At 41.4% G+C, this 15,157-nt stretch overlaps 1 protein-coding gene across 2 annotated transcripts in view; it reads left to right on the top strand.

Annotated features, from left to right (window-relative positions):
• The window catches only part of lamb2 (laminin, beta 2 (laminin S)), a 66,282-nt gene that overhangs the window by 8,886 nt on the left and 42,239 nt on the right, over nucleotides 1-15,157 (top strand). For both annotated transcript variants that reach the window (XM_049580545.1, XM_049580547.1), the window contains exons 3-4: nucleotides 13,729-13,898; nucleotides 14,043-14,178. In XM_049580545.1, the coding sequence (XP_049436502.1) occupies nucleotides 13,729-13,898; nucleotides 14,043-14,178 (306 nt within the window). The remainder of the gene's footprint in view (nucleotides 1-13,728; nucleotides 13,899-14,042; nucleotides 14,179-15,157) is intronic.

A 15,157-nucleotide genomic window follows, 5' to 3' on the forward strand; every position in this document is an offset into this window, starting at 1 on the left:
ACTAAATGCTTTAACTAATGACACGTGTGCTGTAGCTTCCTCTGGACTTTCCCTTTTAAGTCGAGCCAGATTTTCTTCTTCAGAGGCTCTGATTAGCACCTACAGTGAACGCACCATGCACTCTTCTCAGTACTACATGTCTCCCTGAGCAGCTGCGGAGTACCAGGAAAAAACACACGTCCGTAATCACTAACCAAACCCAAAGCAACTCACTCTCTCCGGCTGAGTAACTGATGGTCAAGGTGGTTGACCGACGAACTGCACCCAACATCTGCTGGCCATGTGCGCTTCAAGCAGCATGGCAGTGCAATTTGTTGCCAGCAGCTGGCTGCAGAGGAGAATTACACAGATATGATCATCGTAATCATCCAAGTCCCACTGCACCTTGTGAGTTTTATGTGCTGTGGCCGCACTTTTGTGCTATTAGTTGGTATTAGTTCTCTTTATTATATTCTATTCTGTTGTTTGAGGTGGGGACTTCAGCTTTTATGACCCACCATCAGCAGCATTTTAGTGATAGTTTTTTGAGCAGAGCTCAGGACTAAAAGCAGTTGTTTTTTATTGTATCCTAGAAATAGTAATTTCCAACTTTCAGATATGGTCTGAGGATACAAAGTCACAACTGTCTGATCAGAAGTCTGTATTTTGTAAAGTCAGACAGACTATTAAAAACACTGTTTCACATTGAGCTCCATTCGAATGTTAGTAAATCATCAGTAACTGCAGACGTGGGAATGAAGGCTGGGCAGAAGCAGGATGGGTAGTGAATGTGCCTCACGTGTCTGCTGCATTTCCATCCAGCCTCACTGTCCACTGTCCACCTGTTGCTGGTGGTATTCCATGTTTCCTCTCTGACGTGGAACGATTCAGATGTCTCCCGGATGAGACAGGAATGTGAATGTCTCCTTCAGTGGGACCAGCTGTCTCCCAGTGCCATGCCTTGTTAATCTAACAGCCTGTGTAATGGCAAGCGTCTGGCCACTCTCACTGAAACCCTCTGTCTGTTAGACAGCCAGGCAGGCAGCAGCAAACATAGAAACAGCTGAGGGAACTCAAAGACTGTGTCTGGGCCATCATGTTCTTTCATATGAATTTAATATTTAATACAAATAGAAGTTGTAAGAACGGTGAGGTGCACATTAGAGGAGGAGGAGGCTGTCCAGAGCTAGTGAAATCACTAAATGTAGCATCACTGTAGACTTAAGTTCTGGACCGAGGTGCAGTTAATGGGAGCAAATGGAGTGGAGAGACAACACAGTGACCTTCTTGATGAGATCCACTTTCAAATCAGTTCTATGGTTACAGACACAAGCGTGATGTGTGCTCTCAGTTTTGTTGCAGTGTTATTAGCTAGTTGTAGATGTTTGATCAGGTTCTTAGGCAGACCTTTAACCAGAGAATTACACTTATTGTGGTAAGTGTGGTAGTTTAAAAAATGGTGTGGAATTTGGTAAGGTTGTCGCTGGATACAAAATGAGGTCATCTATTTTGGCTTGTTTCTTGGAGGCAAAATCTCTGTTTCTCCTTAATTAACTGAAAAACTGTTTGAGCTTCAATTACTTATTAATTAAATACAGCTACAAGAATATACATCTGTGCCGCATTGGAAACATAGATGGATGGTTTTTGGTTGGCAGACCTTAATGGCAGCATGTACAAACAAAAAACATTTGGGCCTAGGATTGAACCGTGTGGAGCACCACAAGAAATATTGATCGCACCTCCTGGAGTACCTCAATGTTTTATGTAAATGTTGAGATTCTAGCTGAGCCAGTAGTGATACTGTAAAACAAATATTGCTGCAGATTATGGCTGTAACTACCTTCTGTGATATATCAAATGCTAAAATTACTTGTGTTATCTCCTAATGTAAGATGATGAATGTTCTGTGGACCAGGCCTGGGCACTATGTTTTTCCTCTCCAGCTGTGGGTCTGGAGCCTTGTCACCACCTTTCACACCGCTAGCCCTCTTATTCTTAAATAATACATGACATAGGGTCAGTGATCATGTTTATAAGAAAGGCCCTGGGGGCTGATTAAGAAAGGGAGGAAGTGAGGAAGGTGAACAGCCGGGCACAGAGGGGAGTCAGAACTGCTGAGATGCAGCAGACATCAGAAGAAGGAGAGATGGGAGGAGAGAGTTGAGAATAATAAAGAGGCGAGGAGGGAGGAAAACAGCTGGATGTTTGGCAGTGGGGAGTTGACCATCCATCAGTTAAGTGCAGAGCAAAGAGAGAACAGTGAGACAGTGAGGGAGAATGTAAACTAATTAGCTGGGGGGAGTTGAAAATAAAAGGCTGTTGACTTTTCTCTGCCCGGGTTTAAAGTAGCTGTCTGACGGTGAGTGCTAAACATATCTGTGCTGCCTTCTAGCCCCGCACTCACTCAGGTCAGGTATGCAGCTCATTGCCTGTCTTAAAATCATGCTATTCTTGTCTGCTCTCTGTCGTAGGCAAGCTGATATTGGATCTGACCATGCTGTCATTTCAATATTCTTGGCAACGTGCTTTGTTAAACTCGTAATGCTCCTCCTGTCTGAGCAAATGTGTCCGTGGTGTCCATGTTTGCTTTCTTGTCCATCTGTTTGTCTGATTTTCTTGGTTTCCTTCGTTGTTTACGCTGCTAGATGTGACAGTAAACTGTGTCTGGCCAGTCGGTCCCAGTGGAATGTGTCATATTGATGCCATATCCCCCCTAACCCACCTCCCACCCTAACACATTGAGTTACTCTGTGGGATTAGATGGACACAGATGGATAACAGTTTAAAGGTAAAGCCAACATAAATGAATAAGTACGATATTGGGCCGCCACAAGCCTCCAGAACAGCTTTAGTTTTTCTTGTGATAGATTCTACTAGTCCCTGAACCCTACTGCAGAAGTGAAGACCACCCTTACAAACTATATTCCCTCAGTGAGTGTTTTGATACTGGTGGTGGAGAGTGCTAACATATTGGTCCAAAATCTCACACAGGTGTTTCATTTTGAAAAAATATGTATGTTTGCTTTCTCATGCAGAGTCAGGTGAGAAGATTGATACCACTTTCAGTTTGTACGCTAAGTAAAAGCTACAGCCCTCAGCCAATTAGCTCAGCATTTAAACTGGACGACAAGGGAAACAGCCATCCTCCCATCGAACTCTCGATATAAAAACAGAGGTCAAACTTTTCCTTTAACAACAGTGGCTACACCCATGAAGCCTTCATAGTCATTTTTGAAAGTTTGCTCTGATTTGAGACAGATGTAGACATAAGCAGCCTCTCATTTTTAGTCGGCAATAACTTCCACTGGCAGATTTTATCAGCCATAGCTAGTCCTCTGTCCCCTCATGCCTAATTTTAAATGTTTCCATTTGACTTTTGTCAATATGTACCCTGCAAAAGAGTCTTAAACACATATGCGATACTAGATACTGCCTATGTAGTCAGCGCTGTCTAATACTGTGTCCTAACAATACACGAGCATCCGACTATTGTGCTGCATTGCGTTTCATCAGACTCTCTGTCCATACTGAATCCATTTAATATGAAACTCTGTATGTCAGGAGGACAAGTCCTGGTTCCAGGGTACAAATTATTAACCTTGTTCAACTCTGACAGACAGTATTAGTGTACTGAACCAGTTACTTTCCACCAGCTGCTACAACTGTTACCAATTGACAGCAAACAATGCAGCAAGATGACTGAATATCAATTGCCCATTGTAGCACACTGAAGAACATAAATTCCTTTTCCATAAATTCATATTAACAACAATACTATCTTGGGCACTAAGCTGCCACCCAAATGCTAGTAAAATATGCAAGTGGCTGCTAGATTTGCTTCACTACCAGCCAAAAAACTATGGTAACCTATTGAGTGGCTGGTAGATTTTGGAATCTAGGCAGTTAGGACATTCCAACAGAAGAAAATGCACTCAAACTGATTTAGCTGCTGATGCTTGCTTGCGTTGCACCCAGTTAGGACATGGTGTAATGTGGTGTTTTGTTTTTTTTTTGAAAAAGAAAAGAAAAACAGATTAAGACTCAAGCTAACGGGCCCAAGGTATTGTAAAAAGTCAGCATCCAATTGCTAAACTTAAGGTTAGACTCGATTGAGATCTGGGCTGTGTCCAAATTCTACAGTAACATGCTATGTAGTACGTTAAAACGTGAGATTTTTTTAGTATGTCCAAAATCTTAGTATGAAATCAATAGTATGTAAATTGCATACCAACTCTGGTGAAATATGCAAACACTGGACACTACTCTAGCGTAATTATTCCAAAGTTCAATGTGGTAGCTGACAACATTCATAATGGACAGAGAACAAAATAGCTCATAACATCAATAATGCTTCAGTGTAAGATTTAATATAGTTTTGAAATTATTTTAAATTACCATTAAAGTTTTTGAAAAGAAAAATGTTGTTGCCATCTACACAGTTTGCCCTGCAGCTAACTCCACCTGTGTTGTGGCTATCCCAATTAAACAAACTGACCAGGCCTGCTCTGTCTCTCTGATTGTCTGTTGGTGAGAGTTTTTCTTCCACTGCATCACACACAGTAGCCTTTTTGTAAGCAAATGAAAGACAGGTGATTTCTGTCACATGCTGGCAACTGGGGCACTTTTGAAAAAGTTTGGCGTAGGCCGCTCTTGTGTACCATTCTTTCTGTTTACTGACTGGTCCAAAGCAGAGAGGAAATCAAAGGCAAGGATGAAAGCTAGGAATAAGAGTGGAGCTCACCTGGGGGGAAGGGGGCGGGGGTGGAATTCATTTGTGGGAATGAATCTTGGATGCCCTGCAGACTGCACAGTGCGTTCTATATCACTGCCTCTGACAATTAAAGCATTGCCTCATGTGGAAGACTTGTTGGCTTGGAGTCACATTTCTCTGTCCTTTGACATGAACATAATAATATCATGCCTTTTTTAAGGTTAACATCAGTGGACAGTTTGTCACCTGACATGGCATCTAAAGAAAATGGTTCCCTTTGTGGTGTAATATGAGGATTGTCACAAATATGATACCAAAAGCAGCTCAAAAATAAACCCTAATGAGTGTGTGGCTACAAGAGGCTAAACAAGCTGAATAGTGCACAACATGGTGCAGCGCTATAGTGCATAGCCTGCTGTTAACAGGCTAATGGCTGGTTGAACAGCAGTGCTTTGTGAGACCCCCCCATACACAGACACACAGACACACAGACACACACACACACACGCACACACACCAGCAGCACCACCGCAGCAGCCCCTTTCTCTCCTCTCAGCTGTCAGCCTGCATTCCTCTGTGCTTCTCCATTTATGGCTGCAGAGGAAAGAAAGAGAAAAAGAAGAAGGAAAGAAAGTCTTATGTCTAATCAACTCTTATATCATTCCCATCCTCAAAGCTACAGTATTCACTTTCACTTAGAGGGATACAAAGTCTGTCTCAGAGTCTTGCAAGCCATGTTTTCAGGAGCTTTAAACTTGTACATTTAGGCAGTGTTACATTAACAAGGATTTATTTAATCTAAGATTTGTCCTAATCAGAGTTTAGCAAAACAAGTTTAAAATGAGATGAGAGATGTAAAATCAAGTCAAGCTCTGTTGCACACTTAGAAACTAATCTCTTTTAAATCCAAATTTATTGATGTAAACCAAAATTAAATAAAGTTAACATGTAGATTTTAACTTTCACCTGCTCTGTTAAGGGAGACCACTAAATCAAAAGCCATTTACCCCAGAATTTGCTATCCTAAAAGCTTCAAGGTGTCAACTACTAAAATCATGTATTTAATGGTTTTTATGAACTATGCACAGGTTGTAACATTGATTTAAATGCCTGCTCTGCATTCTTTAACAAAACATTAGGCTACATTGTATTCTAGCTAAAAGTCAGTCAGTTAGTTAGCTAATCATGATGGGTCTGCAAAGAAACTCTAATTTCACCTCCTTTAAGAAGACATTGGCCACCGAATTAATGGAGCAATATGGCAGAGCAATAAAAGATTTAACTCTCACTCCATCTCAAAAAGGTGCCCATTTTAAAGCCTCAGTGTGAGAAAAAAAAAAGGTGAGTAACAGTGACATCAGCGGTCAAATTCTAGATTGCAGGGCTCACTGGCGCTCACTCTCTCACCCCTCCCATTGGGTAAGTGACGGTGGCCTCGTAGGACAGAAAGCCTTGCGCAGACAGAGATGGCATCATCCACGATAATATTTATTTAGGAAAATAAACCATGTTACGAAATTGTAGCGACCCTGCAGTAAATGTTCTGTTATAATGTCAATGTTCTGTGAGTTAATGGCATGTTTGGGATTGAATGAGTATAGGTAGGGGGGCGGGGTGCGAGTGTGACGGGGATGAGAGCTGTGTGAGTGTGGGTGCTGGTGTGTGTCTGAGCTAAGTTCTTGTTTGTTGGTTGTTTTGGCATGGTTATGGCCAACAGTAACCGGTACTGTTCAGCAATAAACGGTGGTTTGCCGAATAACGGCGTCATCCTTTCCACACGTCCTGGTGGACGCTACAATATGGTATAGCTTACCAGTGACATATATGTTATCTGTGAGATATAATGTTATGTTAGGAGTGTTTTATTTCTAATTGTTTTGGTAACACGAGCAAACATTAGCACAGTAATGCTAAAATAACACGTTTTATGTGATAGTCATGGCACAGTGCGGCAAATATAGGTTGGTATGATTATAATATGCATTTCCGGAGTGTTCTTCCACAGGAGGTTTTTCCACCTGGAATAAGCAACGCCGATGTTCACTCGCGTTTTGTCTCGTCCTCGCTTATCTGATCTTTTTCTTTTATTTGGTGGCGTGGTTTCCCTCTTACGGGGCAAAACATGCATGTGGTCCTCCATTTAAAGTGCGACAGAATCATAAAAGTACAAAGCAGGTTCACGCGGAAGCGCCCCGGATTGAGCCTCACCTTCTCTGTCTCCAGTGACGGCAAGTTCTAGGTAAATGCGAAAGGCGAAGAGCATATATCTCTTTCGGCCACTGTATTCAAATATGGCGACGCAGGAAGGCAGCCTCCAGCAGACCGTGCCCTGCCTGTGTATATATAGAGAAATCATTCTAAGCCTATGAGAAAGCTTCCATTTGTATGTGAATTGCATTACACTTCAGCAAATATATATTTATGAAAGCAATAGTTGATATTTGCTAATAAACAACCACGTAAATTACACATTGTAACTTTAAAAGTCAAACCTGCTCAAGTTTAAGTTTAAAGTTAACACTAAAGTTTAAAGTTTTGGTGCAACAGAATTATTATTATGTTTTTATAAGTATTATTATTATTATAATTTAATCTAATTTTAGAGTAAAAACTAAACCAACGTTTTAAAAGAGGTTTCAATTAAATCATTCTTAATTTGAAGCCAGTTTCAAAGTTTTGTGCAACATGATTAAAAGTTAAACTTTGATTGAGTGGGTTTAAAGATGAATCCTTGTTGGTGAAGCCCAGCACAACAGACTAATGTTTAATAAAAAATGTCCATATTGTTCATGTCATAAAGTTGCATATGGCATCTTAAAGCACTTTTTAACACTCAGTGCCAGCTGACATCTCCCAAATTCTTTGCGTTCACACTGTCATCTCGTCTTTCCACTTTCTTCAGTTCTTCCCTCCACAATCTGAGTCTACAACTCCTGCAGTTCAAGAGTGTTGCACTAACAAAGCTAGAGCCTCCACACTTAAACTATATATATACACTCACTGAACTGTTAAGTGCTTTGAATCATGTCTACCTGATGATAGGTATCGTCTGTTTATCTCTCCTTCATCCCTCCCTCTGTCCACTGTGCTCTGCCTCCTTCCCTGGTTTACATCAAGGCAGCAGCGGTCTGATCACTGTCAGCTATATGACCCATGACGGCTCTGACGTCACCTCACCAGGCCTGTTTGTCACAGCTTCAGTGTGATAAGAACAAGAAGTGCACTGGCATTAGCACTTGATGCTCAGACAAATGTAGCTCTGGATAGTATCACACATACATATAAAAAGGTGAAAATGCTCAAATCCATGCATTGTTAATTTGTGAAAACTAAAGTGAAGTGGTTGAAAAATGTCCTGTATGTTCATCTTTTCGTTTCGCACTATCCAGTGTGTAATAAGTAAGTTATTATTCTGTGTATCTTATTTTCATGAGACTGCGGTGATGTCAGCCACTCATACTAAGCCTGTGTAGATTTTTACAGACAAACAAACACAGCCAGAAACACAGACATAAAAGATGACAAGAAACCTGTGATTATACGACACATCAGACGTCTGCTTCACTCCTCCACCCTCCCTGCTCTCTCTTTCTCTCTCTCTCTCTCTCTCTCTCTCTCTCTCTCACACACACACACACACACACACACTCACACAGATCTCTGAATGCGTGCCAGTAGTTTCCAGCATAGATATCAAGTTGTGTCTGGATGGGTCTTCCCACTGTCTGTACAAAGGCTCTGTACTGTGTCTGTCTTTTTCTCTCACCCATCAAATTGCATGTGACCTGCTCTGTTTGTGTTTTTTCACACTCTCTTCCTTGCTCTCAGATAAAGGATAAGGGAACAACCTCAGGCCTTTTGTTGTCACAGGCCATTATGTCAGTCAGTGTGTTTGCTGATAATGATACATGGGAAGCATCTCAGATCTTTTCGTTGAACAAATCCTCTAATAGGTGTCTTTCGTGTAGTCAGCAAGCACTTAGTTGATGCTTACGGTCGCTTGGAAATTGGAGCATCTGCACAACATTGTGTACTTGACGGGTTTGAGTGTCAATTAAAGCATATGTAAGGAACTTTTATTTTCTGCTGATTTTGGCGGCCCCTGTGGAAAAAGAGGTATATTTCCATGAGCACCACCACCTCATGTTGTGAAGGTCCAACACTCTCTCATACCTAAACAGATTTTCCACTGACTTCTACAACACCTTCTGTCATTGTCCTGATGGTCAGAATTTCAACAATTTCAACAAAACTATTTGGTTAGGTTTAAGGAAAAACATCATAGATATTTTATGTTTGTCATGTATGATGTATCTTAAGCACATTGAGTTTACGCTTATCGTATGAAATGTGCTGCATAAAAATAATTGATCTGACTTGACAAATGTAGCATGACACACACACAACACATCATATACTGTATGTCACTAGCCTTCGACCCATCCACCATCCCTCCCAAACACACTGTAAGGGCTTCTTTGATATTAGTACAACATTATCCAGACCTTGTTGCTTTTATGCTACATTATTGCTACGTCACAGTGTATTCCATAAATAAGACAGACATATGACAAACCAAACTTAAAGGAGGAATAGGACCTATTCAGGATCAGTTTTAACCCTTTCAAGTCCTGCAATTCTCACCATCTGTTGAATGACTTACCAAGGTTTACTCATGTGTTTGCCTTGTGTTCTATCACTATCCCTTTTTAGCTTTTCTTGTTCTTCTGTAAATTATCTTCTTTTAACTGGCTAACAAACTACTCACTGTGAGTCTTTGCCCAGTAAAACGCAAACATAGGCTTTTCTGAGTGCTGTAACTACTTTGGTCTGATTTGGTGGGAAATCAGAACCAGGAACAGGCATTAAAGATAACTATATAGAAATAGCCAGTCTTCTGGCTGATGGTCTCTTTTACTCATATAGAGGCATCAGTATTAAATTGAGACTGTTTCATAATCAGTTAAAAACTTCTTGTAGCTGCTTTTCGTGCCCAGTGTATCCTAAGTTATGATTATGTAACTATGAATAAGTGTGTCAATATGCAGAAGTGGGTACATGTCTCTTTATAGATGCACAGGTGCACATTATGGCCTCCATACTGTATGTGTCTTTGTGACCTTTAGTATCTGCATGTTACTCACTTGGCTGGCACCGATGTGAGAATTGTCCCGATGCCAGGCAAACACAGGTTTCCTCCCGACTGAGTATGTATGTAAAATCCTCCTCTGCACTGTTCCCAGCAAGCTCCCTAACACTACAGCTGGCCTCATGGCAGTGTCAGGCTGTGATAATGCACTGACTATAGACCTTCACAGCACATCTAGGCACTGACAGGTGCAACAGCCGGTCTTACTGTACTCCTGTACAGTGTGCAGACAGCAGAGGCATCCAGTTATGGAGAATGTTGACATCATGGCAGGCTCACAATATTAATACTTGTTCAGGAGTGATATAGTATTGAAGTCTATAAGTTAAGGGAAAGTATCATTGTCATGTATTATATTTAGTTTATTTTTGATTCGAGAAGTAAAAGCAGTGCAGCAGTGGTGTAACTGCCTTAATGTGCAGCTTATATTGTGTTTGCCAGTGAAAAAGATGTGCTGTGCTACTTTTTAAACAATGCTGTAATACACCCTGGTCAGACAAAACATGAAAACCACCAGCAGATGAAGTGAATAATATTAATCATATTGTAACAATGCAATGTTTTGCTGGGAAACCTTTGGTCTTGGTTCTCATGTGGATGCCACTTGACACACTCCACCCACCCAAAACCATTTAGGTCCAAGTACCTCCCTCATGGCAACAGCCCTGCCTCAAGGTGTCGACCTGGCCTCCAGTTTCCCCAGACCCCAATCTGATTGAACATTCCTGGGATGTGCTGGTACTCCAACTCACAACACAGGATTCAAAGGATCTGTCACCATCGTCCTGGTACCAGACACTACAGGACACCCCCCATAAGTCCTGTGTCAGTGCACCAAAATGTCAAAGCCAAGTGCGATCCAAGGAGGTCCCAGAGGGGATCGGGGGTACCTCTGGGGTCCCACAAATGCTTCATCAGATTGGAGACTGGGGAAATTGGAGGCCAGGTTGATGTCTTGAGCTCTTTGTCATGTTTGTTGGGTCATTCAGTTTTGTGGTGTGACATGGCGCATTGTCCAGCTGGGGGGCCACTGCCATCAGGGAGTGTCATTGCTACGAGAGGGGGTACTTGCCCTGCAACAGTGTTTTGGTGTGTGATGTGTGCCAGGTGGCATCCACATGAATGCCAGGATCAAAGGTTTCCCATCAAGAAATTACGTTCTAATGAGATCAAAGTTTTGATCTGTGAAGTTGCTGTTCTACGTTAAATGCTTAAGGTTAGTGGGAACATGAGAAAGGTGACAGAGAACATAATTCAGGCATTCAAACAGGTCAGAGCAGTGCAGTAATGGACACAAATATTATAAAAAGTCATATGATAGACTCTAGGCAACCTTGCCCAAAAGAGTCTTCTCTGAGCACAATGAGAATTTTTTTTGCAAGCACATACATTTCAGATAAATTTGTAAAGCACAAAGAGTGAGCCAAAACAAATAATGATGTATTTCTCAATTAACGTATTGGCATATTTGCCAGTATTCACATAAGTACATAATAACCTTTCTCACTCCATGCAGGCTAACTGGGGCGCACAGACGTTAGAAGAGCAAATGAGTAAAACTGAGTGAGAGGGGGTATTGCAAATAAATATACTGAGCGCAGAACAGATTAAAGTTTGCTCAAATTAAATCATTCTTTGTGTGATCATAATTTCTCTAAAAGATATTAAGTGTGCTTGAAAAAACAACTTATTTCTGTCTTCAAAATGTCCCGTCAAAAAGTGTTGGAGTAGCATTAGCTGCTGCAGCAAGTGCCCTGATGTGAACTATGTTAATGTAAAGCACACTGATCCAGGAAAAGGAAATGGGAAATACAAACCTTTTCCAAAGCTTGTGGAATTTCACCCACAGTGTAGGAGTGTTCTGTGGAAAAGTAAATGTTGCTATCTAGTCTGAATATGACAGGAGGATTAGAAACACCTGTTGTGGGCAGACCAGAGATTGACAGCAGGACCCCTGGGTCTCCACTCTTCTCATACCAGTTTCCTCATAGCAACAGACACAGACCGCAGGTCCCAGGGGTATGTAGGAGGAGAAATTCACGTCAAGATGTCCAGTGGAATGTGTGGTGGTGGTTGCTGCTTGTTGTCATGAAAGTTTATAAGGTTTATTTTAACTCCCACACATAGTTACTCACTCACACCAGGGCTCCAGTGCTGTATCATAAAATGACACATTATCTCTTCACTCAGTGGCTCAACATTCGTACCAAGTCTAAAAAAAATAACACATTTCTGTTACGAATTTTTATGTCACATCTCCATCTGGAGGATTAAGCTATCAGTTAATAATCTTTTGTTCATTTCCAAGATGTTATACTCCCAAATGTTGCTGGTCTTTGTCGACCTCTGTGTGACCTGCATTGGTTGGTTTCCAGATTTAGCTTGTAGCTGGGGCCTCTTGTCAGGTCACTTCTTTGGGACTCCAGCAGACAGCAGAGCCTGTTGACCTGCAGGGTAGCCTTGAGATAATCCCCCTCCCACTGGATGTTGTCTCAAAATTGAATGGGCTCTTGATCAAGCAGTGGCTGTCTAGTTGCGGGGGCCAGTGTTCATCTTATTAAGCCCTTCATACCCATGACCTTTGTGAGGCTTCTACACAAGAGGTTTGCAGAAAATGAATGAATGAAAATATGATAATTTATCAAAAATGGCCTTTTGAAGGCCACAAAATCTATAACATACAAATACAGCTTTTTTCAGTTTCTGTGTCTGGTATTGGTGCGCCCCTTTTGCTTGTCATCATCCCAGTAACTGGCCATTATCAGTTGTTATCACTACCATTATAATGCTTCAGACGAGGCAAACTGCACCTACTAGTAGGCCAAAAGACGAATATCCAACCTTTTAAATGGTTACAGTGCCAAAACTACTTGGTTAGGTTTAGGAAAAGATCATGGTTTTGGTTAAAATAAGTATATTTGTTACGTAGCTTAACATAAGTTTACTTACATTGTAATGTAACTTAAGAAAGTTATGTAGGATAACATCCGTTTGCCAGTTGAAAGTCAACACTGACTGTTGGTTTTACACCGGACATGAATAGCGGGGTCTTGGGTAAGAGTCCTGTATTTGTTTAAAATAAGTACAATTGTTGTGTTCTTTAAGTGACGCACGTAAGTTAACTTATGTTACGCTTGTGATGAAACCTAAGACCGTTACCTACGTTAAAAGTCCTGTATTTGTTTGACCCTTCTATTCGCCCCGATCCCCTTCCTATGTGGACTTTGTGAGTCACTTGACTTCCTTCTTTGCTTCCATCTTAATTACTGCAACTACGAGAAGTTGCCACCTAACAATAAATGTAAATATAGGAGGTAGGGTGGGGCCATACTACGTTAAATCTATGCTCTCAATGACAACTGATAACAGTTATTTAATGGACTGAAATCATCCAAAGCAGGTGATTGGTTTTAATTTGTAAGAGGTTAAAATAAAATGTCTCATACATGACCACAAATCTCTGAAATGTGCCTAACTGTAAAACCCATCCATGATAGGAATTTGCTTGGTGAGCTCATAACAAACAAAAACAAACAGCAATAAACAACAAAAGCTTCACCTTAGGAGACACCGTCTTTCTAATAAGTCCGTAGTCTTCCAACAAGTTAACAAAAACCTTCTTCTTCCCAACCCAGCCTACAAATTTAGCTTCCTTTAGAGTTTCCTGCAGTTTCACTTTCCATCCTGGAGTCCTTCAGTTACTCAGGAAGCAATATGAACTTTTGATGTCATCTCTTTTTTTTAGGACAGAAAGAAGGGCACTGATTTCAAGAAATGTATTTGCCAACACAAGCTTGTGAATGGGTCCTCTATTAGGGGACGATGCCACTCTGCACTGCCTTTTCCTGTTTATTGTAATCCATTTTTCCTGTTTCCGTCCCTTCAGTCCTGGCTGCAGCCGTTGGCCAGGAGCCTGACCACAGCCATGGCTGTGCCCATGGCAGCTGTTACCCAGCGACGGGGAACTTGCTGGTTGGACGAGAGAAGAACCTCAAGGCCTCGTCCACATGTGGGATGAGGAGAAAAGAGCCCTACTGCATTGTCAGTCATCTGCAGGTCAGTCTGTGTGTGTTTGTGTGTGACATTGTGTTTCAATACACTGGTGATATGAAGTCAAATTAGAATTTTGGGTTTCTCATTGATCCCTGGGGTCTTCCCCTTTGACCATATGACCCTGACCCTTTTCGTATCTTGCTGCAGGATGAGAAGAAGTGTTTTGACTGTGACTCCAGGCGGCCATATGACCCGGTGTACAACACCATCAATCACCGGATAGAGAACGTAATCACCACCTTCAAACCTCACCGCAAGAAGTCATGGTGGCAGTCTGAGAATGGTGAGGAGATTAAGTGGTCACCTTTATTCTGCATAGAAAATACACAGTTATTCAAATAAAATTAAATATAGTATAATTTTTGACTTCTAATTTGCCCACATCCATCTGCACCTACTGCTTTAATCACCCGTCTCACACTCAGGTGTACTTGGTTTGATCAGCAAAATCCAGTTTTAAACCAAAATAATATCTGATGACACTTATTTTAAGGCAGCCTGTATAAAAGGTTTATAAACTGTTAATATAATCTTTATAATTATTAAAGGTATACTGGGCAGGAATTGTCACTTATTGTATGTAAACACAACCCTCACACTAAGCCCCTTCTCCCTACACTGCTTGTACATACACTGCAAGCCACTTTACTATTGACCAAACATTACATTTGTTATTATAGAAAGTGGATACTTTAGCAAACTAACTAAGCTAGCTACCAGAACTTTACCTTTTCCAAAGACAACAGGCCAACTCCGTGTCACTCTTCATTACCATCACCTCCTTTAGTGCCAGTCCGTTCTCATCAGTGTTGGGCAGTAGCGTCACTACAGTAGCGAACGTCTGTAGTTTAACTACATTTCTCAGTAGCTTGGTGGTAGCATCACTGTTTTCTGAATCAAGTAACTTCTCAGTAGTTAAGCTCTTTTATTGATCACTTAGCGCGGTAGCGTCCACACAAGCTACATTTCCAAAATCATTTCTGAAGCTCAAATGAGGCGGGGATTTCTGTTATGGACTGAAATAAAACTGTCACTGCTACCACACAGAGTCACTTCTGCATGAACCTGACGGGGGACAGCCCTCCATTCCGAAACACCACCGTTCCGAAACACTGCCATTCCGAACAACCCCCGCTCCGAAATTCATTTTCAAGTCCATATCTAGTTTCCTGCATCAAACACTGCTGCCGCTCTCCGCCCGCACTCGCACAATTCTGAAATTCGTTGGACTACAAAAGCTTGAAATGAACGTTCAACTCATT

This window comes from Epinephelus fuscoguttatus, linkage group LG7 (genome assembly GCF_011397635.1).
Source record: "Epinephelus fuscoguttatus linkage group LG7, E.fuscoguttatus.final_Chr_v1".
NCBI lineage: Eukaryota > Metazoa > Chordata > Actinopteri > Perciformes > Serranidae > Epinephelus > Epinephelus fuscoguttatus.